Raw genomic sequence first — 26,400 nt, 5'->3', positions numbered from 1 at the left:
ACATTAGATCTCACATTTTCTAGTCAGTCATCTGAATAGATGTCAATCATCTGACTCACTTCATCACTATGAGTTTTGCTGACCAAACTATATGTAGCATTTTTGTCTTTGGTAAACTTGATAGTTGCAGTCAGAGAAGATGTAGATTTAGACAGCATCACAGAACCTGCTACTGATGATTTGAGAAGTGAAGATACATTATGATATGACTTTCTGTAATTTGATATTAATTTCTATGATTTGTGAAAAGAAGTGAGTCTCTGTGTATTTCCCTGTTACAGGATTAGACACGTTAAGCCAAACCAAAAAAGGAGTAAGTAGATGGAGAGCCGGCAGTTGCTTCTTAAAAGGTTATACAGTAGGTTCTGTAAATCTGTGTATGTGTATGCCCACAGGAGGCTAAAGCTCCTTTAGTAAGATTGTTGACCCAATTAATGTCCCTTACTTTATCAATTTTTATTTTTCACTGAATAATAGGTTTCCTAAATTAGTTAATTTTAGAACAATTGCAATATAAAAGAACTGATTTGAAAGTTTTAGAACTGTTTTTAAACACTGTTACCCAGTAATTTTCTTGCATATAACTGCCTAGTATAATAAGAGTTCAGAGAAATAGAAAGCACTACGGGGGGAAAAGCAGCCACAGGGGGAGCCCATGGAAAGGAGTAATTGAAGCAGGACTTAAAGATGACCTAGGTTTTGTGGGGACCTTCGGGTGGATAAAAGCGTTCGAGCAGAGGTATGAGTAAGTTTTTAATAAAAGAGCAAATATCTGGCAGTGTCTAAAGGCCAAAGATCCTAAATACATACTGATTTCCCTTTACTTATCCTATGAGGAGTAAAACACTGAGATCTCAGTGATCCTCTCAACGGACCACCTCATTTTGCCAGTGAGGAAAGTTACTTGCCTAAAACAGTATGTAGAATGGAAAGAATTGCCCAGAATCCCTTATGGAATTAAACTGGAGGCAGGACTGTGACTGAAACCCAGGCCTTCTCTGTCACAGTCTAGCATTCTTGGCAGCACAATGCCATGCTACATAGCATAAACTTCACAGTGTCGAAAGTAAAAATCGGCCTGGTTGCCCAAGATGTCAGCAAAATTTGTTGCCAGTTAAGTAAAAAACTATTTGGTTTGTGTATAGTGAAGAAACCTATTGTATTCCTAAATGAAACTTGGATCCCTAAGTCACTGTTACCAAGGCAGGTACTGGAGAGGGCATGTTAGCACTAAAGAAATGCTGACCAGAAAGCCATTCTGACAGCAGTGGGGCACTTCAGGCCAGTACACAATCTTAAGAGCATTTTCCAAAGTAAAAGGCTCTTGAGAGAAGCACATATCACACCCTCTGAAATTCTGGCCCTGATCCTAGATCACAGCAAAATAGGTTCAGTTCAAAAAGGCCTCTTTTCTCTTAACCTCCACTCAATATATAAAATGGAAAACCAATGTGAAGAATATTCTTACTCCTCTCAAATCAAAAGCCAGCCCTCTAGACCCAAGAGTTAGCTGGTATCACTCTCAAGAAAGTGCCTGTATCTCATGTGAAAACGAAGATAGAAACAATAATTTTGTTTCTCCTTTAATTTATGAGAAATGACAAAATGACACTCAGCCTGAACAAATTAGACCTTTTCGGTGAAGAGGTAATCAAATCCTTATGATTTTAATCCCTTGAGCTATCCTTGGAGCAGCTTAAGTACATCCAAGCCCCCAGGAGGATCCTCTCCATGCCGAGAAATGTGCTCAGTAATGGAAGAGCGCTGATGGTTTTTATTACCACTCTTCCATTAAGTAGAATTTCTCTGCTACCTTTCAGAGACTGAACAGTTTCTTTTAATTGCTTTAATGTTTCTTACTTTGCGCTCTAAGAATCTGTACCAAGGGGCAGTATGTTATTGCACCTATGTGATGCTGTCCTCTGCCCTTATGTAATTAGCTTGGTTTGGACTGCTCTGGCAAAGAAGAGAAAAGATTTACGAGTCTGAAGAGAGTCAAGACCTTGGAGAGGGATCTTTGTACCATGGTAATGGGAGCCAAGCATCTCCACTTACCCATCTGACTGGCAGATATTGAGACGTATAGCTAGGTAACTGATCTCATGTAACTGCAGTTAAGCTGGAGACTGAATAAGATAGGATGATGATGCCCTGAGTTTTTATGCTAAGTCATCTGTGGACTTACGTTTGGATCTGTTATGCCTTGTGTGTGTTGGGATTATGTATCATAGGTTTTGTTTTCCTACAGCAGCCCAGTAACAGTTAAAGCATATGGGAAGCCAGCAGATTTGAGAGAAAGCCACTGTGAAATATGGCTGAGATCCCTGCTGGATGGAACCAGCCTTTCTTGTTCAAACATTAGTTCCCATTGAAATCCCCTAGGAACTGGCTCGAGGTAGAGCTTTGCATGTTGAAACCTGGGACTTTCGCCTGATAGTTTTGTTGTTTATTTTCAAATTGTTCTGAGAAACTTTTTTTTCATTAGGAAGAAAAATATAAAGTAGAAATTAAGTGCTCTGAAATGACATAGTTTTTCAGAGTCCATCTTAAGTGTCTTTCTTGTTCAGCTGCCATTGGCAGGTGGTTCACACAGCCTAGCCCCCTTACTAGGCAGCCACCATTATGAATACAGGAGCTCGTTCAGGTGTCAGAATTCCCTCTTCAGCTGTAAACTGCTTAGCTTTTCTACTGGGCACCAAGTCATTTTTGTGTTCAAAGATTTAAAAAACTAGTGGAGGTCAGGTGCAGTTGGTCAAGCCTGTATTCCCAGCACTTTGGGAGGCTAAGGCAGGTGGATCATCTGAGGTCAAGAGTTCAAGACCAGCCTGGCCAACATGGTGAAATCCGTCTCTACTAAAAAATACAAAAAAATTAGCTGGACATGGTGGTGGGCACCTGTAATCCCAGCAACTCAGGAGGCTGAGGCAGGAGCATTGCTTGAACCTGGGAGGCAGAGGTTGCAGTGAGCCAAGATTGCACCACTGAACTCCAGCGTCAGCAACAGAGAGAGACTCTGTCTCAAGAAAGAAAAAAGAAAAGAAAACTAGTGATGACAAGAGTAGGAAAGATACCTTCTATCTAGCTTTAAACAATTGTTTATAGGAATGAAATCTAGGTATTATATTTACATGTTTTTCATGTTATAAAGATCTTGGGCTCTTCTTAAGATTTCACTAACAGTTTCTTCAGTTCTCACTTTCTGCCATTTTACTACCTTCGTTATGGAAAATTTTGAACATTATGCCAAGACAGTTAAATATTCACAATGCTTTCAATATAATGCTTTCACAATAATATTCACAATGCTTTCAACTTCAAATGCATTGTAGAATTGACAGCCAAACATCTTGAATTATCGACTTTATTCTTAAGGATCATTGTGGAATATATTTTGCAGTGGTCTCATGAGACTTTTTAATTTTTAATGGCTTATTGGTGAATTAATTTTAGGCTTTGTTATTTTGTAGCTTACATAATCCTTTGCTTTCTAGTATTTGGAGCTTGGCTTTTTTCTGATTTCTTGGTCTTGTATGTTTGTTTGTTTATTTTTCCTGAGTCTAAAGAAAATGTAGAAGACCCCAAAGATAGGCTGCCTCTCATTAGTAAATAGAAGTACCAATCGAATATCATATTTATTTTTCATGGCAGGCAGATTTCTGCTTAAAATTCTTATTGTCCACTCTGCAAATTTATATTATGTAATCTTAGGGAGCATTTTACATGCATAACTAAAAAAAGTGACTGGGAAAAAAACTACTCTTTCTCAGTTCCCGCTGCAGTCACTTTCACAACTGTATACTGTTGACTATTCAAAGCATAAGGCTAAGAAATGGCTTCAAATTCTCCATTAGGGAAATTTGTGTAAGTTTTTTTTTTTAAGGTTTCTGATTGCACAGTAGTTGTACACCTGAGAGAAGTGAATACTTCACCTGCTTAAGCTCTATGAAAGTTGGATTCCAGTGAAAAGGTGAATACATTTCCCTCACAGACTCACCTAGACTGATTCCTGCTCACCCTACTCTTTCTTTAAAGAAGACATGATCATTGCATCTTCAGGCACTATTATTTAATTTAGCTTCATTAAGAATTAACTGTTTTGTTTCTCTTGATTCACAGAAAGAAACAGAGGTGAAGGAACGGTCTGTTTTTGACATCCCTATATTCACAGAGGAATTCTTGAACCATAGCAAAGGTGATTACTGAAGTTTCTTTCCGTGTTTCTCAGAGCTTTGACAGGGGGTTTAGTTCTCAGAAGGAATTCATTGCTTAAAAGCAATGGTAGTGATATCCCTCCTTAGGACTAGTCTAGAAGAAGAAGAACTGCCTCTCTTTCACTCAATGGTAAAGGTAGCTACTCAAAGACCAGTGAAGGAAAGCTAGGCCATTGTTGTCAAACCTTCTTTGATCTCTGGATCAAAGGAAATAAATGCAATCACAGATTCATTTATTTTCAGACTCTTAGCCTGGAACCCTTTGTACAAACAAAAACTTACATGGGAGTCCAAAATATAAAATGAGAGCAATTCTGATCCCACTGTAGTGAAGACTGGAACCCATAGCTGTGGTTGGCCAGTCTCCCAGGATCCCCCTGCAAAACCCCTCAGGCTTCTCATTGTACAATTTTATAAAGCAAAAACTAACAAAAAAAATACTGGGAATTGAAACTGTTGCAGTCTTATGTATGGAATATGACTAGCTTTAAGAATTAAAATAGCTCTGGGGAGCCACGCGTTTCATTGCTGAAATTGCTATCTGGAATGCCGTAATGAGAATAGGGAGATGAGGTGGGGTAGCCAAATTAGAGGCAGCTAAGCAGAACTTCCCTATAAGAGTCATTGGGACTCCTCAGAGACTCCTTCTAGCGCTGCATGTGTTCTGTGGGATATATGTCCTCAGCTCGGGAGGCAGAGCTCCGCCAGCTTCGCAAATCCAACATGGAGTTTGAGGAGAGGAATGCAGCCCTGCAAAAGCACGTGGAGAGCATGCGCACAGCAGTGGAGAAGCTGGAGGTGGATGTGATCCAGGAGCGGAGCCGCAACACAGTCTTACAGCAGCACCTGGAGACCCTGCGGCAGGTGCTGACCAGCAGCTTTGCCAGCATGCCCTTGCCTGGTAAGTCCTCCTGCCTGAGGACCATCAGTGACAGGGATGTGTGTGTTGCGAGCAGTGGGGTGCTATCTATGTTTGTACTGGTGTGGAGAGGTTGAAATCTCCAGAGGAAAATTAATTAAAATACGTTCTTTCTTCTCCGGATTGGGTCATATAATAGAACGTCAGTATTGGCTAAAATCATCCCATGTTTCAGGGTCTCTGGTCATTCAAATTTTTGTCCATTTGTATTTTAGTATCAATTTTCCTTTATTTTAAGCTTAATTTGCTATTCAGAACACTGGAAACTAAGTAATAAATCTTGAGGAGGGTGCTTCCTTTTATGTATGTATGTTTGCTTTGTATTTGTTTTTGTTTTAACGGGAAGAGAAAATGAACACTGGTATTTCTTACATACTTTCATTTTGAGGATAGTCATAGCAGAAATCTGAGAGAGTCTCTAACCTTCTGTTACATGCAGCTGCCCATATATACTATACAGCAATTATATAGCCCATCTGTTTATTTAGAATATGTGGACTAACTTCATTTCTTTGAGATCTAAAGTCTCTCTTCTAAAATAAAAAGCACGTCTGTGGAGCAGACCACATTAGAATCAATATTTCTTTTAAATCGTGTTTTATGATAAAACTGAATAGGATTTTCTTACTTTCTTCTCATCTCACTTCAGGAAGTGGAGAGACACCTACAGTGGACACCATTGACTCATATATGAACAGACTGCACAGTATTATTTTAGCTAATCCCCAAGACAATGAAAACTTCATAGCTACAGTTCGAGAAGTTGTGAACAGGCTTGATCGTTAGGGAATGGTGAGTGCTCACTGATACTTATATGCCAGCATATCATCAAAAATAAGATGTCATCAGACTTTATCAATACCACTAAAACCCTGGGATTACATTGGATGAATGAGTTGGAGACTTGGTTAAGATTCCTGTTGCATGGTTGTTAAATGTAATAAATAATATTAGAAAACAGAATCACTTAGTCCCAGCTACTTGGGAGGCTGAGGTGGGAGGATTGCTTGAGCCCAGCAGTTCAAGTCCAGTGAGATCCCATCTCTAAAAATAAAAGAAAACAGAATCAAGACAGTTTTTTCTCATGCTTGCTTCAGAATGGTTTAATGGAAAGAGCATGGTCTTTGTGCTTTGACCCCAGTTCTAGCTTTGTCACTTACTAGCTATATTCTTGGGCGTTGGTTTCCCAAAGGGTTTTGAAAAGTGAGTGGAAAACTTAGAGGAAATTATCCCTACAGCAGCACTCAGAACAAAATAAATATAACTTAATTTTTAATCTTCCTTTTCTCTGGAAAATACTAATGATAATTTAGAAGTAGTCGGTGAGACATTGTATATTTGTGAGCCTACGTAAGTAGGAAACTTTTATATTCACCACCCAATAGCACAGTGACTGTTGTCTGTTAAATGTTGATGTGAACTCACAATACAAAGAGGTAATTACCTGGTTTTAATAGATTAAAAAATAAACTCTTCAGCCAGCGCAATGGCTCATACCTGTAAGCCTAGCACTTTGGGAGGTCAGAGCAGGCCGATCGCTTGAGCCCAGGAGTTCAAAACCAGTCTGGGCAACATGACAAAACTCCATCTATAAAAAATTATCTGGGCATGATGGCATGCCCTTGTGGTCCCAGCTACTTGGGAGGCTGAAGTGGGGGGATCACTTGAGCCCAGGAGGTTGAGGTGAGTCTGCAGTGAGCCATTATTGCATCACTGCACGCCAGCCTGGGTGACCGAGCAAGACACTGTCTCAAAAAAAATTTTAAGTAAACTCTTGGTGGGGCACAGTGGCTCATGCCTGTAGTCCTAGCACTTTGGGAAGTTGAAGCAGGACTGCCCGAGCCCAGGAGTTCAAGACCAGCTTGGGCAAAATAGCAAGACCCTCCACCTTAAAAATATATATATAAAAATGGAAAAAAGTAGCCGAATCTGATGGTGCACACCTATAATCCTAGCTACTCAGGAGGCTGAGGCAGGAGGATCACTCAAGCCCAGGAGTTCAGGTTTCAGTAAGCTAGGTCACCCAGTGCATTCCAGCCTTGGTGACAGAGCAAGACTCTGTCTCAAAAAGAAAAAGAAAAATTATAAGTAAGCAAAAAAGAAAGGATAGAGAAAATAGGTTTTTAAAAATATATATTCAACAAATGAGCAGAAGTATTTATTCCTTTATTGAGGAAAAAAAATTTTTTTTTCTCCATTTCCAGAAGAGATCTACCCATGTACACTTTTTGGTACTAATGGTCATTTCTTAAATGGAATTAGTATTTGTTCATTCAAATTTCTAGAGATAGGATATCCTTTTAGTATGCCGTACCATCAAATCGGCATCCCTTTGCTCTAGTGGTTAAGTTATTCCATACCTGGAGACACATAAACTGTGTGGAAATTTTAAGGTTGGACCCTACGACGAGGTGGCTATATATGGATACTCAAACGAGAGTCAGCAGAGGATATGTTGTTCCTCAGAATGACTGGTCGTGGGTTTGAATCTTTATTCATCCTGTGAGTACATGAGCACACTCATATACATAATTTATATTCTGGCTTCGTTTGGTTGAGCAACATACCTAAAGATAAATAAAGCCCATGATTTTTTGTCTAATGAGGCAACATCTGCTAGTAGAGACAAAGACAGAGGTCTTTATACTTCTTGGTGTGCCCTTGGATGGTCACTGTACCAGGCAATTCATTATATTTTAGCCTCAGCTATGCTCTGATGGGGAAAGGATTACCGTCCTTCCAGTGAGTAGCCAGATGGAACGGACCGAACTTAGAGATGGCTGGACTCCCTGCAGAGTAAAGAAGTGGCATTACTGCTGCTGCTTATGAAGGGAACAGCTTGTAAATCTAGGCCTGGGATTTTCAGGAGCTCATCATCCTTCCCATTTTTACACAGTGTTTTCAATTAGGACTCTTGTAGGCTTGAAAAGTGAGAGCTGGGAGAAACAGTGTGGAAGATTGTGAAAGAAAACATTAATTGATAACATGGTGTCTCTTCACATAGATATAGGATACTTAATTAAGTATTGAACCAAAAGTGGTTTTCCATTTTGAGCATTTTGCCAGTAAGATTCTCCTAAAGCTTTGTTCATCTTAAGAATATAAACTGTATTATTTGCTTTCTGAAGAGTCTTTGAAAATTAGAATATTACTATTATCCTTGATTTTTCAACTTAAAAATATTTTGCCCTTGAAAAAAATAACTAAAAGTGTGAACTGTTATATTGCTACAGATTCTTACACTCTAGCCATGCAAACATAACTAACAATAGATGGTTCCCCACACCCCCCAAAACTGTCAAAGGAAATAATTACAAAGATATGATTAATACTAGTTTGGCCTCATTATACAGATATGTACAGACAGTGAGGCCTGATGACCCCAGCACTCATGGTGCAATTAATTACTCTGACAAGAGTTTGGCAAAGGTTTCATCCACTGTCAGGAGCCAATGAGAGAAGGGAAGCTAACAGTCTACAAGTTTCAGAGGAGCGTATTAGAGTTGGAAGGGACCTTTAGAAATCCAACATTTTATATATGAAGAAACTGAATCCCAGAGAGGAGAAACACCTTGCTTGAAAATACCCGCATACATGAGTACAGAATCCAAGACTAGAACCACAGAGATCTAAACTGTCATTCACTGGGTTTCTAAAACATTGCTCTAAGGAAGAGGTGGATGGCAGAAGGGGAAAGCACTGAAATGTCCTGAAATTGAGCGTTAAGATACATAGAAAGTTAATAGAAAAAAATTACAATCTAGTAATTATAATGTTATAGAATTTTAGCCCATTTTAAAATTATTTTGATAAATATACAATGGAAGAATTGCCCTACCTGTCCGTCACATTTCTTGTGGCTGAGTAGTGCCTTGAGACAGGTAGAGCCAGGAGGAAGTCATAGAGGTGATTTTAAATTGAAAGGTGACTACCTTAGCTAAACTACTAAAATGCATATGTTGCCTGACTTCAATGATAATATTTGGCTGTTTGAGTTTGGGAAAAAAAAAAATCTTTCTTATGTGACTGCATTTTTATTAATATGAGAAATGTTCTTGATTATATGTACATAGTATGTCTATACATTCAGATATCCTTAGGTTAACACTTGAAGAAAATTGGTTTTGATTGACGATACATTCTTCGGACTAAAGTAGGGCACTCATTTTCCCTCCTCAGATTTGTCCCTGATAGTTGCTTATCTGTGTTTAGCTGTTGATTTTCCTACCTCCCATTGTTGCCGAACTGGAGCAGGGCCATGTTTCTCATTGAAATGTTATGTGAAACATTTCAATGAGGTGGCCTGCTTGCAGCTTTATGAGTTATTTAGTTTACATACACCCTGCACTCCCCTTAACCCTTATGAAACCAAAGCATTTTTAAAATCCATAGCGCTAACCCCTTCTGATTAATACTTAAACTTTCTTGGTGTTATTCTCTTTGTTTTTGTTTTCTTTTGTTTCCCTGATTCTGCAGGTTCTTAGAGCTCCAATATGTTCCATAAGTGTTTTTACTTGTGAGGAATGAGAAGCCATCCATGGAAATTTGAACTGAGTTGGGGCAGAGAAAGCATGCAGATCCCTTTGCTTGTGAAAGAATTATCAGTGAGTGAAAGGCCGTCATCCCAGGAAGCCATATGAGGGGGCAGCAACATGTATATGAGCTTCCTGTGGAATTGTCCACATGGGAAGCTTTGAAAGTATCCAGCCACTCTTCCCGGTCTTCAGGTCCCTATCATTTCCATCTCTCTTAGAGTGGATCTGCATATCTTCAGCCTACTAGGTGACCTTGACGCTGACGTCCGCTGCTGCAGAAAGGAAGACTTCTCATTGTTGCAATTTTGCTTAGACCCTTTTATCGATGGAGCTCCAGTTTTGTTACCTAGCTGTCACTTTTTTAAATGCCTCTGGGGGTCATTTTTGCTTTCTTGGCCCCCACCAATTTATACATCTCCATTTTCTGACCTCTGGACTTTGTTGCTCAGCAAGGTTCTGAAGGAGAGTTTCTTGCATTGGACAGGCCCAGTCTTCTCCCATTGTTGCCCTGCTGTGACTCCAAAGAAAGGAGCTTCTTGTTGACAGTGCCCTGTGGAGCAAGGCTGTGTTTCCTACCCCACACGGTGCTCAGTGGGTGCCAGCCCTCAGTGTGGCTTTGTGATTGCTGCCCTAAAGGAGAATGCTCTTTCCTTCCTCGCTGGTACTGCCTGCTGTTTTCTAAGCATTGCTCCTGCACAGACATGGAGTCCCAGCCTCAGCAAGGCTCTTCTGTTCCCATCTGTTGGCAGTGTCTTGTGGAGCATTTTTGCTGAGGAAAAGGTCACTTGTAAACAGAGGAGAAAGGGAAAGAGTACAAAGCCCAAAGTTTATTTCAAGAAAACTGAGGGAATCCCTGTCTTCTTTTGGAATAATGATTCATGGATCTACATAGGTGGAAATATCATTCAAAATAGTCTCTTGAGCTCACAGAAAAGGCCTGGAAGAATTCTTATGTCCTTTGTCTTCCTTCTGTACCCATTAACTGCTGAATCCATGTGAAGAAGATAGGCTTCCTTTCCTTCTCCCTCCTTAGTGATTTTTTTCTTTAATAGCATAAGTAAAGAGGACTTTCTGGTTCATTTTTGTTTGTTTTGTTTTGTTTAGAGATAAGGTCTGTGTTGCCCAGGCTGGAGTGCAGTGGCTATTCACATATGCTATCATAGCACATTACAGCCTCCAACTCTTGGGCTCAAGCATCATGCCTAGCAGTTTCTGGTTCCTTTAACAGCAAAAGGAAAGAGAGGTTCTGATTCTTACCTCAGGGTTTTTGGGTTGTTTCTTTGTCTGTTTTTTTGACACTCTAGAGCACAAGGCTAAAGGTTACAGCTGAGATCTTTGGAACCAAAGCAGAGCCCATTGTCTGGGCACCACACCACTGCAGGCAGGTGGATAGAAGTGTGGCCCCTCTCACAATACGCCTGTAAGTCAGGGTGTAGGCAGAACTCCTTGTCATGTTGCTATACCATCCTGGCTTCTCAGCATCTCCTTGCCTGTTTTCTTTATTAGTCCAAAGGAAAACAACAACAAAATCTGTTTTTAAAATATCTTATGTGAACATACATCAAATTTCCATGTGCTGAAGCCCCCATACCATCACTTTGCAATTTTTTAGAATAGGAATCCATTATTATCTGTTGTTATCAACCTAGCCAGTTCTCCTGCTCTTCTGTATTTTCCTATTTCCCTGCCATCATCTGCTATTTCTGCCACTTCTCTTAGACTCCTTGTCTGCTAAGTCCAAGCCAGAACTCACTCTCCGTGGCAGGACATCCAGATCCCATTGTGGAGGTTTGTCTTCTTTCTGCCAGATGCTTTCTGTCTTCTTTCTTCCTCCTCATATTTCTGTTTCTCATTTGTGTTCAGTTTTGTGCAGCATTGTTCGCACTGCTTTTGTGACCAGAAAAGGCTATAATGTGGTCCAGGATCATCATTCTCCTGACTCTAGATGGGACACTTGACAGTGACTAGAAACATTTGCATATTCAGAAACACATGAGCTCTCAAGAGAGCCTACAGTATGAAGTCAATTTCACAAAATAAGCAGCTTGTTTTTGAAATGCTCTCTTTCCCAATAACTACCCACCTGACTCTAGAATGATGCTAGGATGCAGATGCGACAAAACTGTCAGTGTCTATAGAGCAGGTCTGTGCCACCTCCTGCCTCCTCTGTGCTCAACGAGGAACGCAGTAAATGAAGTTACAGGCTAGCACAATACCTAACTCATGTTTCCCAGTTCACTTGTAGATATTACTATACTTTTATGTTCTCAAAAAATAAGCTGTTTCCTATTCAGTGTTACAGATTTCTTTCTTTTTTTATTAAAATACAAGGAGCAGCTGAGGAAGGGGAGACAAGGTACTTTATTTCTGACTAATTCTAGAAAAAACCTGTATACATGTGTTTGGAACTGTTGAAATGCCAAGTTTTCTGTATAAGTGTTTTTGTAATTAAACTTGCAGATTTTCTTTGTTTTTTAAGAAGTTGATATGCTTGTTTGACATTTGTCTCATTAAAACTTTTCTATGTTGAATTCACCTGATTCAATTTTACTTTCATTGTTAAAAAAAAAAAAAAAAAAAAAAAAATCCTACCTCTGGCCAGGCGTGGTAGCTCACACCTATAATTCCAGCACTTTGGGAAGCCAAGGTGGGCAGATCAGGAGGTCAAGAGATCGAGACCATCCTGGCAAACATGGTGAAACCCCATCCCTACTAAAAATACAAAAATTAGCTGGGCATAGTGGTGTACACCTGTAGTCGCAGTGACTCGGGAGGCTGAGGCAGGAGAATTGCTTGAACCTGGGAGGCGGAGGTTGCAGTGAGCCAACATCGTGCCACTGCACTCCAGCCTGCTGACAGAGCGAGACTCCATCTCAAAAAAAAAAAAAAAAGTCCTACTTTGTTTTTTCCTCTTAAAGACTTTGTCAGCTCTACATTAATCATCACCTGTTATGCTTTTAAAACAGTAACACATTCATTTTACTAATTGCTACTTCAAAATGTATCTTTACCTATTTGAGAAGTCAGCTCCTTTAATGTATGCTGTAACAATACAGTGAATTCCAATTCATTTTAATATAGCAGTAGTATTCTGGAGACAACTTAAAAAGATGTTTAGTCGGTGACTCTGATGTCCCCTTTATAGATCATTTGATAGAAGAAAGGAGATGTGCTTAAATGCTTGCTTTTTAAAAATAACCAATCAAAATCTTTTTAAAGGAAATTTGTCACCTATTTCTACTATGCTTTTAAAAATCCTAGGGGTGAGGCAACCTGGCTTCCAGAGCCTGCCGATCTCCAAGCAGCCAGTTGTGTGGCATTGGGCAAGTCTTGATTTGTTCCAACTCCAGTTTCCTCTTCTCACATAACACATGCCTCAGCTCTCCTGTACTGTTGTAAGAAGGATAGAGTTAGGTAACAGAATCCACCTCGTTTTGGAGGACAAGAAGATAGGAAGTATCTTTACGTGATTGCCAATAATTATCAGGGTATCTCAGGTTGGGGTTTGACTACATTCAACAGAACTAGCAGCAGCTTAAATAAGAAGTGTGTCTTTCTCATAGAAAACTATGCCAAAGTTAGGCAGTTCAAGGCTAGTCTGGAGGCTCCTGACTACCGTAACATGATCTTTCCCAAGGTCACCCCATTGTCCAAAATAGCCACTTGACCATCAGAAATTTTTACTCAGAAATTCCTGGCAGCCTGAGGAAAAGAGGGCAAGGACGAAATGAGCAAACCTAGCTGAGTCAGGGCCTTCTAAAGAGTCTTCCTGGAAATCATATTCAACACTTTCGCTTAATTTGGCCAGAACTCAGTCATGTGACTATAGCTAGCTGTAAAGGAGGCCAAGAAATGTCATTCTTGCATGGATGTTACTGTGCCCAAAATATACAGGTTTTAGTAAGGAAAAAGGAGACAATGGATATAGAGTAGGCAACTGACGTTAATTTCATAACGATGCATGACTTCACGTTTGCACTCTAAGCCCCACCCCCCCACCATGTTAGTGAATGGAGTGTATTATCTTGCCTTTGCCTCTTGGCCATTTGAGAATGACCACATACTTCCTCGACACTTTTGTTTCCCCTGGAGAGCCAGAAAGCCAAAAACTAGCTTCCATCTGAGTTGGCGTTTCCTGTTCTAACTCCTCTCCTACCCTGCAACAGCTGGCGGCCAGTCTTGTTTAGTAGAAGTCAACATAAACAGGTGCTAATACTTCCCCTAGTTGTTTGTTCCCTTTCTCCAACTGCTCAGCATCTGCTGAATTGAAACAACACCAGGATAAGCTTTCCCTAAGGGTGGGGAAATTGAAGTATTGCTTAGCGGAAAAGCTTCTAGCTACTTCCTGCCCTCTGAAAGAATTTCCTGCCTTGCAACTGAGAGTTCCAAGTCAGGGGCTTTTTCTTTGTTTTATTTATTTACCTTTGATACATAGCATGCACTCAGATATATACTTCAATATCTATGGATATAAACAGTAGTTGATATGCCAGCCCATTAAAGAGATCAGGACTGAGAGTCAGGCTAGGTGAAAATGTTAATGTACATCTGCTCATCCAGAAATCTTTTCAGTTTGGTGTTCATAGGACTATGTGTCTACAGGGAGAAACTTGCCAGAGGTAGAAATGTAAATTCTCTTAGTTTAGTGAAATGCAAAAGGAGGAGCCACAAGGAGGTAGGAATGCCATTGGGAAATTAAGTGCATGGCCAATGCAGATTTTCCAGATAGAAGGATTTTTATGAACCACCTGCAATACCAGATCAGTGGGAGTATGCCTTATATGTTTTCGTGGGAATATGTATGATTCAGTATAAGAATGTTGTCTTTTCTGAATCTCTCTTAACACACACCCCATGCAATGGTTAAAGCCAGAGTTTTTTATACCAACCTCTTTTCATTTCACTTTAATTCACCCTTTATTTGGGACTACAAAGGCGTTTGTAAAACATGGTTTCTGCCCTCCATAGTTTCTGATCCCCTAATGGGAAAGACAGACATGTACATAAATAGTTCTAACATAGGGCAGCTTGCCTTAATAGTTTTAATAAAGGCAAATAATTTTTGGAGAGTGAAAGAATTACTTGAATCTTACCTGATGAGATATTTTTCCATAAATGCAAAAGAGTTTGCAATGGGGAGTAGGTCTGAGTCAGGGTGGGTGATCAGTATCTTAATAATTAATAACGACTTCATCTGGAATATACATGAAATATGAATATCTGAACTGAGAGCCATCAGTTTTTCTGGTAGAGGTTGAAGTAGCTGAAGGGTCAGAACAGTTGGATAAATTGTAATTTAGACAAGCAGTTTTTCAAAGTGCAGTTTTGACTCATTAATAGATCATTAAATCAGTAAGTTGGTCAAACATTTTTAAAAATTAAAATGAGGAGAAACTATCAGAATGCACACAGGTAGTAAGGGTATTATTTTGTGAAACATATTTATACTTTAGATACAGCCATATGCCTACACATACTTATGATGTAAAATGTGTATCTTACCATGGGATCATGGTAAAGATAGTCAATGACTGTTTTACTACCTCTGAAATTGGACAACACTGCTGGGGTCAGGTCTGGATTCTGCTGCTTTCCTCTCATATGACCTTAGGCGAGTTGCATAAGCCACTATGTTAAGTTTTCTCATCTGTAACCCAGTGATATTTATCATTTCTGTCCTGTAGAGTTTTTATGTAGATTAAATTAGTCGATCCATGTAAAACACTTAGAATAGAGCCTGTCATAGAGTAGAAGACACTTAAATATAAACTGTTATAATTTGTGGAAGACTCAAGGGAAAAGAGAAATAGCAATTAGACACACACTAGAGGCCACTCTGCTGTGCTTTTTACATAATTTAGATAATTCCTCCCACAACTTTACAGAGTAGGACTACTATACTCATTTTTACAGTAAGTAAATTAAGACACGGATAGGGGAAGTGACTGGTGCAGTCACAGAACAGGGAACAGGTAGAGAAATGGTTTATACCCAGATAGCTGTGACTCTACAATCTGCTATACCCATATTGTCTTAGAGATAACTAATGGGAGTGCCATGAGTTCAAAGCCGTAGCATAGTACGGTGAGTCTGAGAACTTGAATTAGACCTATTCAACAATGTTTGTTGAATATCTTTCTTGTGTTAGGAATTGTTCTGGGTCCTAGCCCCCGCAGAGCTTATACATTGCTGGGGAAGAAGAGACTATAAACAAGTAACCTAACAAACTCATCTCAGCTAATTACCTAGATAAGAGGAAATGATATAAGCTAGGGGAGAGAAAAGGACTTTCCGAAAAAGTGTCTTCTGAAGACAGACCAGATTGATTCGAAGGAGCCAGCCTGATGAGTGGCTGAGGGTGTAGAAAGGCTGAAGTCCTGAGGCAGGAATAAGCTCTGGAATTTCAACGCATGGGAAAAAGCTGGTGAGGCTAGAGCAGAGTAAATGAGAGGCTTTGGAGTTGCAAGGCACGCAATAGCAAGATCAGGTAGATCCTCAGAAGTTTCGTAAAGAGTTTGTAGTTTGTCATAAGTGTAATGTGAAGAGAGTTCTACACAACTGAGTGACAAGATCTGATTTCTGTTTTTAAAGGGCACTCTGCACCAGGTACAGTGACTCACGCCTGTAGTCCCGGCACTTTGGGAGGTGGGGGCGAGCAGATCACTTGAGGCCAGGAGTTGGAGACCAGCCTGGCCAACATGGTCAAACCATGTTTGTATTTGTCTATTAAAAATAAAAATTAAAAACTAGCTGGACATGGTGGTGCACATCTGTAATCCCAGCAACTCAGGAGTCTGAGGCATGAGAATCCCTTGAATCCAGGAGGTGGGGGTTGCAGTGAGCCAAGACTGTACCACTGCACTCCAGCCTGGGTGACAGAGCAAGACTCTGTCTCAAAAATAAAATAAAATAAAATAAAGGGTCACTGTGGCTGCCGTGTAGAGAATTGCGGGGGAGACGAGAGAAGAATCAGACTAGTGAGAAGACTGGCACAGGAGCCCAAGTGAGAAATGACAGTGGCTTAGCCTAGAGTGGGTGGGGAAGGACAGATTAATTCAGGATATAGTTTGGGAGTATAAGGGACAGGAATTGCTGAGGAATGGGACGTGGAGAACGAAAGAAAAAGAATCAAGAATGACTCCGTTTTTCCTAGCACAGTGGCTCACATCTGTAATCCCAGCACTTTGCGAGGCCAACGCGGGTGGATTGCTTGAGCTCCGGAGTTCGAGACCAACTTGGGCAACATGGTGGAACCCCATCTCCATCAAAGAAAAAGGAAGAAGAATGACTGTTTTTTTGGCTCAGGAAACCGGGTAGCAGATAGAGATGCCATGGCCTGAGATTGCCGACTTAAGTATGAAACATCACGGAAGAAAAATCAGGGATTCTGTTTTAGACTGGCTAAACTTGAAATCCCAACAACAGGTGAGCCCCTGGGCAAGACACATCTCTCTGCTATTAGTCAAAAAGTTCCAGCCGGGTGCGGTGGCTCACGCCTGTAATCCCAGCACTGTGGGAGGCCGAGGTGGGTGGATCACGAGGTCAAGAGATCGAGACCATCCTGGTCAGCATGGTGAAACCCCATCTCTACTAAAAATACAAAAATTAGCTGGGCATGGTGGCGCGTGCCTGTAGTCCCAGCTACTCAGGAGGCTGAGGCAGGAGAATTGCTTGAACCCGGGAGGCGGAGGTTGCGGTGAGCCGAGATCGCGCCATTGCACTCTAGCCTGGGTAGCAAGAGCGAAACTCCGTCTCAAAAAAAAAGTTCCTTTCCGTTCTTAAAAGTCTGTGGTTCCTTGAGATTCTAAGTTCAGGTCAGTGTTTGCTAACATTCCATCTATCCTCGGCGCATGTGCAGACCTGTAGATCCAGTTACTCAAGCTGTGCATTGAACTGTGAAATTAAGGAATGGTCTCCTTTTTAAATCTTCAAGCTCCTTAGGAAAAGCATTTTTAAAACCTTGCATCTGCATTTGTTTAAGATTGACATCAAGCAGCTGAATGTTCTGGGATATAAAAATCATACCATAACCTGACCATTCGAAAATCCTAGGGCAAGAAATGGGAAGCGTCTGCTTAAAGGAGACTGGTCAAAAATACATTTGGCATCATTCAAAGAAGGGTAAGATGAGAAGACATCACTGATATAGTCAGGAAGTTTAAAGACTCAGCAAATGGGTTCCTGCGAAGGGTGCTTTTGCTACCTTCAAGGATAGAAGTCAACTAAAGGCAGCTGGGTCCAGGCAGTGGAATGAAAGCTAACAACCTTCTATTTTTCTTGGGGCTGGTGGATTTTTGAAGTAGACTCAGGTTATATTTATCAGAAGAATTTCTTGGTTTAAAGGACAAACTACTATAGTAATTATGGATTTTATTCATCCTTCAGAAGAATGAATATTTTAGAAATATTTATTCAAGCATTTCCAAGGACTTACTATGTGTTTTGGGTGCAAACTTGAGGAAGTCTCCACCGGAAGCTCACGGTATAACAAAAAATAGATACAAAAGCTAACTACAGTAGGATCTGACAAATGATCCAACAGCTGTGAGCACAGTATTCTGGAAAATACAAAGGAAAGATTCAGTGGTTTTGCTTGGGGGAAGGCAAAAGAGAGATTTACCAGGATAACATTTTGAGCTGGGCCTTAGAAAAAGAGTACTTCCTTAAGATAAGCTGGAAATAGACCTAGAGATAGAAGTACAGTTTTGGTGTACTCAAGTAATTCAGTGTGACTAGAACACAGGTTATGTCTAGGGTGTTGACAAAAAAGAAAGATAGTGAGGTGTTCTGAAAATGGATTGTAAATGGGCCTTGAATGTCATACCAAGGGTTTTAGCTTTTGTTTTGAAGGCAGAGGGAAGGCATCAAGTCTGTTTTTGCAAGGCAATGACATGAGAAAATAAAAACTACCCACAGCCTCTCAACCATTTTTCTGACATGAGCTGCTTTAGCAATCTGGTAAATTCTGTGGACCCTTCTAGGAATTTATATATATATATTGTACTTTAGGTTCTGGGGTGCATGTGCAGATCATGCAGGATTGTTGCATAGGTACATATGTGGCAATGTGGTTTGCTGCCTCCATCCCACTGTCACCTATATCTGGCATTTCTCCCCATGTTATCCCTCCCCAACCTCCCTACCCCCACTGTCCCTCCCCTAGTCCCCCTACCAACAGACCACAGTATGTGATGCTTCCCTCCCTGTGTCCATGTGTTCTCATTGTTCAACACAAACTTATGAATGAGAACATGCGGTGTTTGATTTTCTGTTCTTGCATCAGTTTGCTGAGAATGATGGTTTCCAGATTCATCCATGTTCCTATAAAGGACACAAATTCATCATTTTTATGGCTGCATAGTATTCCATGGTGTATATGTGCCACATTTTCCTTGTCTAGTCTATCACTGATGGGCATTTGGGTTGGTTCCAGGTCTTTGCTATTGTAAACAGTGCCACAATGAACATACATGTGCATGTGTCTTTATAATAAAACGATTTATAATCCTTTGGGTATATACCCAGTAAGGGGATTGCTGGATCAAATGGAATATCTATATGTAAGTCCTTGAGGAATCACCACACTGTCTTCCACAATGGTTGAACTAATTTACACTCCCACCAACAGTGTAAAAGTGTTCTTGTTTCTCCACATCCTCTCCAGCATCTGTTGTCTCCAGATTTTTTAATGATCGCCATTCTAACTGGCATGAAATTGTATCTGAATGTGGTTTTGATTTGCATTTCTCTAATGACCAGTGATGATGAGCATTTTTTCATATGTTTGTTGGCCTCATATATGTCTTCTTTTGAAAAGTGTCTGTTCATGTCCTTTGCCCACTTTTGAATGGGTTTGTTGTTTTCCTGTAAATCTGTTTTAGTTCTTTGTAGACGCTGGATATTAGCCCTTTATTCAGATGGGTAGATTGCAAACATTTGTTCTCATTCTGTTGGTTGCCAGTTCACTCTAATGACTGTTTCTTTTGCTGTACAGAAGCTCTGGAGTTTAATTAGATCCCACTTGTCTATTTTGGCTTTTGTTGCCAATGCTTTTGGTGTTTTAGTCATGAAGTCCTTGCCTATGCCTAGGTCCTGAATGGTTTTGCCTCCAGATGGATTAAAGACTTAAACATAAGACCTTTTAGAAATGTTTTTAAGTGAATAAAATACAAATAAAATTACAAAGGAAATCCACTATATTAAAATATACCTATCAAAATGTTAACAATGTGTTATGTAGGAATATCTGTGGTTCTTGATAAAGCATTAAATAACATGATCTAGTTCTAATAATGACCATAATTTTAAAGTAATAGTGACTATAAATAATATTTCAACATATGCAGTGGCTATAATATAGTATGAAAATATCTGTGATCTTGTTGGTGGCAAAGTCACAGGTCCTGCCAGTACTACTGGGACTTGTGCCAATGTTTCTGCTCAAAAGAAATGCAAATTTTCAATGAGAGGTTTGTGAAAATCAAAATGTAATTCTCCCCCATTCATTATTGTGGTCCTTAGCATAAATACTGAATCCAAGGCAGTACAGAGATAGACTGGTTAGGAAACTTTTAAAATAGCCAGGAAGGAAGGTAAGAAGAGCATGCAGTCAGGGGCTGGGTACAGTGGCTCACAACTATAATCCCAACACTTTGGGAGGCAAAGGCAGGAGGACTGCATGAGTTCACAAGTTCAAGACCAGACTGGGAAACATGCTGAGACCTCATCTCTATAAAATAATTTTTTTTAATTAAAAAAAAATGAGGCGTGGTGGCATGCACCTGTAGTCCCAGTTATCCAGGAGGCTGAGGCAGGAACATCACTTGAGCCTGGGTGGCGGAGGTTGCAGTGAGCTGAGATAATACCACTGCACTCCAGCCTGGGCAACAGAGCAAGTCTGCGTCTCAAAAAGCATATATATTAGCCAGGCATGATGGTGCTCCCAGCCACTTGGGAGGCTGAGGTGGGAGGATCACTAGAGTCCAGAGGTCGAGTCTGCAGTGAGCCATGTTCACACCATTACACTCCAGCTTGGGTGACAAAGCAAGACTCTGTCTCAAAGGAAAAAAAAGGAGAAGAAGAACATGCAGTGGGGGTGGAGCAAAGGAGGGGATTAGAGACATTTGGGAGGCTGACTTGGTTTCTCCCAAACCTCAGTGAGGGATTCTTCAAGGAGGAATTTTGGGTAACTGTGGCCCGGTGGGCGGGTTCAGCAGGAATACAGTGTAAATACCCTGTAGGCAGCTTTCCATGTGTAGTCTACTTTCATTACTTGGTTCAACTAACATGCATTACCCTCTGGAGCAGGCAGTAGGAATACAGCAAAACAGATGATTCTTGCTTCCATGGAGCCTCATAGCTAGTGGAAGAAACATGATTTAACAAACGTAAGTAGCTATGATGTGGCTGCCTTGTGGTGTCAAATGCAGGAAAAGAGTGGTGGCGTGTGGCAGCATATTGGCAGCATGTTGGCAGTAGTGGCATGTGTCAGCATAGCGGGCAACTATTTTTTCAAATGATGGGGTCAAGGAAGAAGGCCCCTTCAAGGAAGTGACACTTAAGATGAAAAACCAGTAGGACTCGGGGAGAGTCAGGAAAAGAGCACAAAAGCCAGCTTTCGTTGGTGATTTAAAGGAGCTGAAAGAACGCCAGGGAGCTGGAGCAGGGAAATATAAGGGAAGAACGGCAAGAGACAGACAAGAGTGAGGCCACGTGTGGTCTTATCACCCAGCCCAAGGATCTGGGATATTCTCCTCAGTGCAGGGGGAAATCACTGAAGGGTTCAGAAAGGGGAGTGATACCATCTAGTTTAAAAAAAAATTTTTTTTAATTATTCTGACTACTCTGTGAAGCACTGAAATAGTGAGCTAAATTGTGGCCATGGCTCTAATGCCTCCGGAGGTGGTGGTATCCTGGACTAAGGCTGTAGAAGTGAAGAATGATGTGGGGAAGAGGATGGAATACAACCATTTTGGTGGTAGAAGGAACAAGATGAGTGATGGGTGAGAGGGAGGCGGGAGGGAGAGAGCGTTTCCAGGGATCTTGTGCTTCACACGGATGGTCCGGGCACCAGTTACTGAGATGGAATGACTAGAAGAGGAGCAGACTGGGGCAGGGGAATGGCCGGGAATCAGAGAGGCTTGTGGGAATGTTCATTTGAGATGCAAGTGTTAAGTCATCAGAGGTAGGTGTTAAGTAAGCATTTCTATTGACAGTTCTACAGCTTAAAAGGTGGGTCTGGACTTGGAATGACATTTACCAAAGACTTCCAAGGAGGCTTTTTTTAATTAGCACTTTTCTCCCAGATCCTGGCACTGCTCTGCAGGCAGACAGTCAAACCCCACCAACTGCTGCCACCCCTGCCTAAAGATTTCAGTTTTATTCTTTGCCCTACTGCTCACTTTTTTTGGTGTTGAGACAGGGTCTCATTTTGTTGCCCAGGCTGGCGTGCGGTGGTGCGATCATCGCTCACTACAGCCTTGAACTCTTGCGCTCAAGGGATCCTCCCACCTCAGTCTCCCAAGCAGTTAGGACTACACAGCGCACTACCCTGCTAATTTTTCCACGTTTTATAGAGACGGGGTCTCACTATGTTGCCCAGGATGGTATCAAACTCCCAGGCTTGAGCAATCTACCTACCTCAATTTCCCAAAGCGTTGGGATTACAGGCATGAGTCACTATACCCAGCCCTTACTGCCAACTTTCACCATTCTTTCATCCTGCCCTTGATATCAGAACAACATCTGGACCCAAGTGAGACTTTTCCATTGGCTTAAATCAGGCAGGATCTCTAAAGATGTTCAGAATATTTAAACTTACATGGGTCTGCAGGAGGAGCTTTGCAACCATAAAGGGGATGCTACGCATAGTGGTTTATAATGAAATAATATGTTTATCTTGGCTGATTTTATGGCAAATATGATTGGGATATTTACTGGTTGTTTTTTAGAACTAGACGAAAACAACAAAACAGGCTAACAAATAGAGAAAAAATGTAGATTATAGAAAACTGTAAATTGTGATCATGCAAAGCGAGGTCTCACTCTAGCCTGAACACTGGTGACCCACAGCTAAATGAGGCCAAGATTAATCATGCCTTGATCTTATACATAAGCCAAAGGGTCTTTTCTAAAGATCATGCCTATTAAAGCAGCAAAGACTTTTCTGCAAGATATATCATAATGAGCTCTGGGCATTTAATGAGAGACAAGTGCTACGGTTGAATGTGGCAACCTTCACATCGAATCTGAAAATGAAGTGGGCCTGCTTGCTCTGCAAAATGAGGCCCCAATTCAGCCTGCTTAGGTGAAGAGGAGCCTCACGTTTGTAGATGCTCTGTTGCAAGCAAACCTTAAATCTTCTGGGAAAGGGGAAAGATTTTTGTTTGTTTTTATTTTTCTAATTAGGTAAGGACTGCACATGTAAGGAGCAAGCAGCTGTCTCCAGGCTGCAGGCCCAGTAGCTTCCAAAGGCAGTAAAGTGGGCGGGAACGGTGGCTCATGCCTGTAATCCCAATACTTTGGGAGGCTGAGCTGGAGCCAGGTGGATCGCTTGAGGTCAGGAGTTTGAGACAGGCCTGGCCAATATGGCAAAACCCCATCTCTGCTAAAAATACAAAAGTTAGCTGGGCATGGTGGCGCATACCTGTAATCCCAGCTACTCGGGAGGCTGAGGCAAGAGAATTCCAGTCTAAGGCGTTTGATAGAGTGTCCCCAAAGCCTCTGGAAGAATGTGCAGCACTCTAAGGCCAGGAGACCTCAGCTTCCATCTCTATCACAATGGCTGCCTCAGATAAGGGCAGTTGCCTGGCCATTTTTCATTGCAGTATGAAAGAAAAGTGTCATACCCCCACCATTCCTTGTTTTTCATCCCCTAGAAGCCCCTCAACCAAGGACTTGTGTAAAGTTGTGTCCGCCCCTGCTTTGATCTGCAGTAGGAAATGCTGGACGCATGTCCTGACCCTCCTTCCCCCACCGAAGCCCTCACGAACGGTACGTGGCTGTTCTGCAGACAGGATACTGCCTCACGTCCTGAACCTCGCCACAAATTCCTGCCCCACTAGCTGCTTCTGGCTTCCTCTTGCAATCCCAGGAGACAGAGGACTGTGTGGGAGGAAGGGAGCCAAGCATGGTCTCCCAGGCAGAAACTGCCTGGGTGTGCCTTTCTGGGTGGGAGGAGGGGGGTCTCCCTACTCCCTCCAAATGTCCCCGTCTTAAACCCATGCAGCACAAAACAAGCCCGTTCACTGTGTTCTTGGATATAAATATTGATTCTAGGTGATGTTAACATTCTGTTCATAAAAAAATGTAACATATTTCTCCCACACCATATTAGACTGATGTGTTGTTTGCCCAAGAGAAGTACAAGCTGGCTTCTGCGAGAAAATTTGGACATTTAAATGCATGCAGCCTTCGGAAGTCTAGGGAGCAGCCTCAGAACAGCAACCAGGCCCCTGGGTTGGCTTCAGCCCTGCCCTCCTCACCCAGTTTCTCCTTTCCCCTCTCCATTGTTTGCACATGGCCTTGGTATTTCTAATCGCTTGTAATTTAAGAAGATGCTTTCTTGGAATTATATCTTATTTCTTAAGGACCTGTTAATGTGAGGCATTTGCTTTCTTCAGGAGGGCCCGGAAGGTCAGTACCAAACACTTTTAGTTTTCTTCCCTGGGGAAAAGATCTGGGAGGTCCTGCCCTCCTGTTTTCTTTTTCCGTGGAGGGAAGGGCAAAGGCTCCAGACCAGAGGTGGTCCCGCCAAGCACTCCTCCGAGGCCGGACCAAGCCCAGGACTCAGATGTGTTGGCTGCCTTGGCAAGGCAAATTCCCCACATTCCACAAGTGCTCTTGAGGGGGAAATAGCGCTAATGAGAAAGCGGAATTCTTGATGTGTATGCGTGCTCACTCGGGTGCCAATTCATCTGACACAGACAGATCCCTGGCCCTATTTTGCAAGAGTGATAGAGCCCATTTCCAGATGTGCGGGAAGGCGGCCCCAGACCCAGTGCCTGCAGGGGAGCCGGCGCCCTCTGCTGTCCCGGCCAGGAAGCACTGCAATGCTGGGAGGGGACCTGGGGTTCCCGGAAGCTGGCAGCTCTGTCACAATCCACAGCCGGCCCTCACGGGTGTGGAAGGGGCCTGCAGCTCCTTGCTGTTCAAATGACGAGCCTGCAAGGGGCTGGATTCCCTCCTTCTAGCTGGCTCTCTTTATGTTTTGTGGCTCTCAATGAGCCAGAAGTGAAGAGGATTTACAATAAAACCCCAGCCTCTCACAGCATCTGCTGGTCCCGTTCCCGAGAAGGTGAGGAACAGTGGCACTGTCTCTGGCCTGTGAACCTGGCCAGCAGGCCCAGGCAAGGCGAGACAATGAGGGCAGCTTGCCCAAGTGGAGGCCTCCAGCTGATCAGCAGCCCTCGGGCCATACCCTTGCCTGAGAATGCGGCTTCTGGAGGCCTGGCTGGCTCCGAGGCTTCCAGCCCAGGGTGAGCTGCAGCTGCTCCCACTCAGGCATACTGGCATCTCCAAGGGCCTCAGAGCTGGCACAGCCAAGAGACTGACTCAACTTACAAGCTCAGACAGAGCTGCCGCCCCCTCTGCCCTGCTGCCTGCCAAGACAGCAGCACAGCAGTGGGTCCGGGGCCAGGGCCAGACTTGCTGCAGGAGAAAGAGATATTAATAGATAGAGAGAGAGAGAGAGAGAGAGAGAGTGTGTTGGCGAAAGGTGGGGTGGAGATACTGGGGGAATGCGAGGGGGGTGGCTGGTGAACTATACTTCTTGGATATCCTTTCAGTTCTGCAAAAAGGCAGAAAACAATCAGTTTTTGTTTTCCGGAAGATTTTTAATATTTTTTTGTAAAACAATCTCTTCCCTGCTGGGAGAAGAAACACCAACCCACCAAGCAACCGCCGAAAAACAATGCCCTTCTCTCCCTGGGACCAATTTTCAGGCTGCACAGCAGTCCCGACGAGGTCAGCGGGCTGCAGCTGTAAGTGGAAGATCTTTATCTATGTGGGAAAGAGGAAAATCATTTGACTGATAAAAGGAAATACAATAAATAGCATCTAAATTCCTGGCTGCATTCCCCCAGGCCCCTCGTCTGCTGGAGAAAGCGCGTGGGCCAGGGATACATGTGCTGCTCCAGCATGTTTAAAAATAGCATGCAGCACACAGCCCTTTCTTACCTTCCAGAAAGACTTCATTACCGGATCCTCAGCCCTGAGCCTACAGAGCTGCTGCCGGCGCTGTCTTCTCCCTGAGCTGGATTTTTCTCTTTGGAAGCATGAAGGCAGTGCATGTCACACACTTTACTCACGGGCCAGCTCCTGCTCAGCTAGTTTCAATCTAGGCACGTCTGGAGCTCACGTTGAAAGTCCATTGTATTTAATGGGGTGTTAACTCTGTTTATTCTCTGGGACTTGTGCGGTAATGTTACACTCTGCAAAACTAGCAACTTGAACCTGAAGTGATATTCCTCTTTCTCCATGCCCATCCCGGTGCGCTGCAGTCCCCGGGCAGCTCTGGCCCTGCCTCCCAGGGTTCCTGTAGCTCAGGTAGCCGAAGGAGTTCTGCGTGCAGTGGGAGATGGGAAGTCTGGGGTTCACACCCGGTTCTGCCGCGTGTTAGCATGGGTGCAGCCTGAAGCAGGTCTCTTCAGCTCCTGGAGACGTTTTTCTCATCTATGAAATGGAGATTTTAATGTGCCCCGTGTACCTCAAAAGGCATACAACAATCTCACAGTCG

General features: G+C 42.3%; 1 protein-coding gene and 1 long non-coding RNA gene across 3 annotated transcripts in view; one reads left to right on the top strand and one right to left on the bottom strand.

Annotated features, from left to right (window-relative positions):
- The window catches only part of HMG20A (high mobility group 20A), a 69,336-nt gene extending 57,138 nt beyond the window's left edge, over positions 1–12,198 (top strand). For both annotated transcript variants that reach the window (XM_032267293.1, XM_032267294.1), the window contains 4 exons: positions 4,117–4,192; positions 4,897–5,112; positions 5,780–5,922; positions 9,607–12,198. In XM_032267293.1, the coding sequence (XP_032123184.1) occupies positions 4,117–4,192; positions 4,897–5,112; positions 5,780–5,916 (429 nt within the window). In that variant the 3' untranslated portion in view covers positions 5,917–5,922; positions 9,607–12,198. The remainder of the gene's footprint in view (positions 1–4,116; positions 4,193–4,896; positions 5,113–5,779; positions 5,923–9,606) is intronic.
- On the bottom strand, positions 7,584–25,928 carry LOC116542414. Its single transcript, XR_004265212.1, has 4 exons — positions 25,842–25,928; positions 18,100–18,223; positions 14,759–15,312; positions 7,584–7,919 (listed from the first exon to the last, which is right to left on the bottom strand). It is a non-coding gene; the product is annotated as an uncharacterized LOC116542414 (long non-coding RNA).
- Between the last annotated feature and the right edge of the window lie 472 nt (positions 25,929–26,400).

The sequence above is a fragment of the Sapajus apella genome, unplaced genomic scaffold, assembly GCF_009761245.1.
Source record: "Sapajus apella isolate SASKATOON/1434 unplaced genomic scaffold, GSC_monkey_1.0 scaffold168, whole genome shotgun sequence".
NCBI classification, from domain to species: Eukaryota; Metazoa; Chordata; class Mammalia; order Primates; family Cebidae; genus Sapajus; species Sapajus apella.
This window is presented reverse-complemented; position numbering and strand designations above follow the sequence as displayed.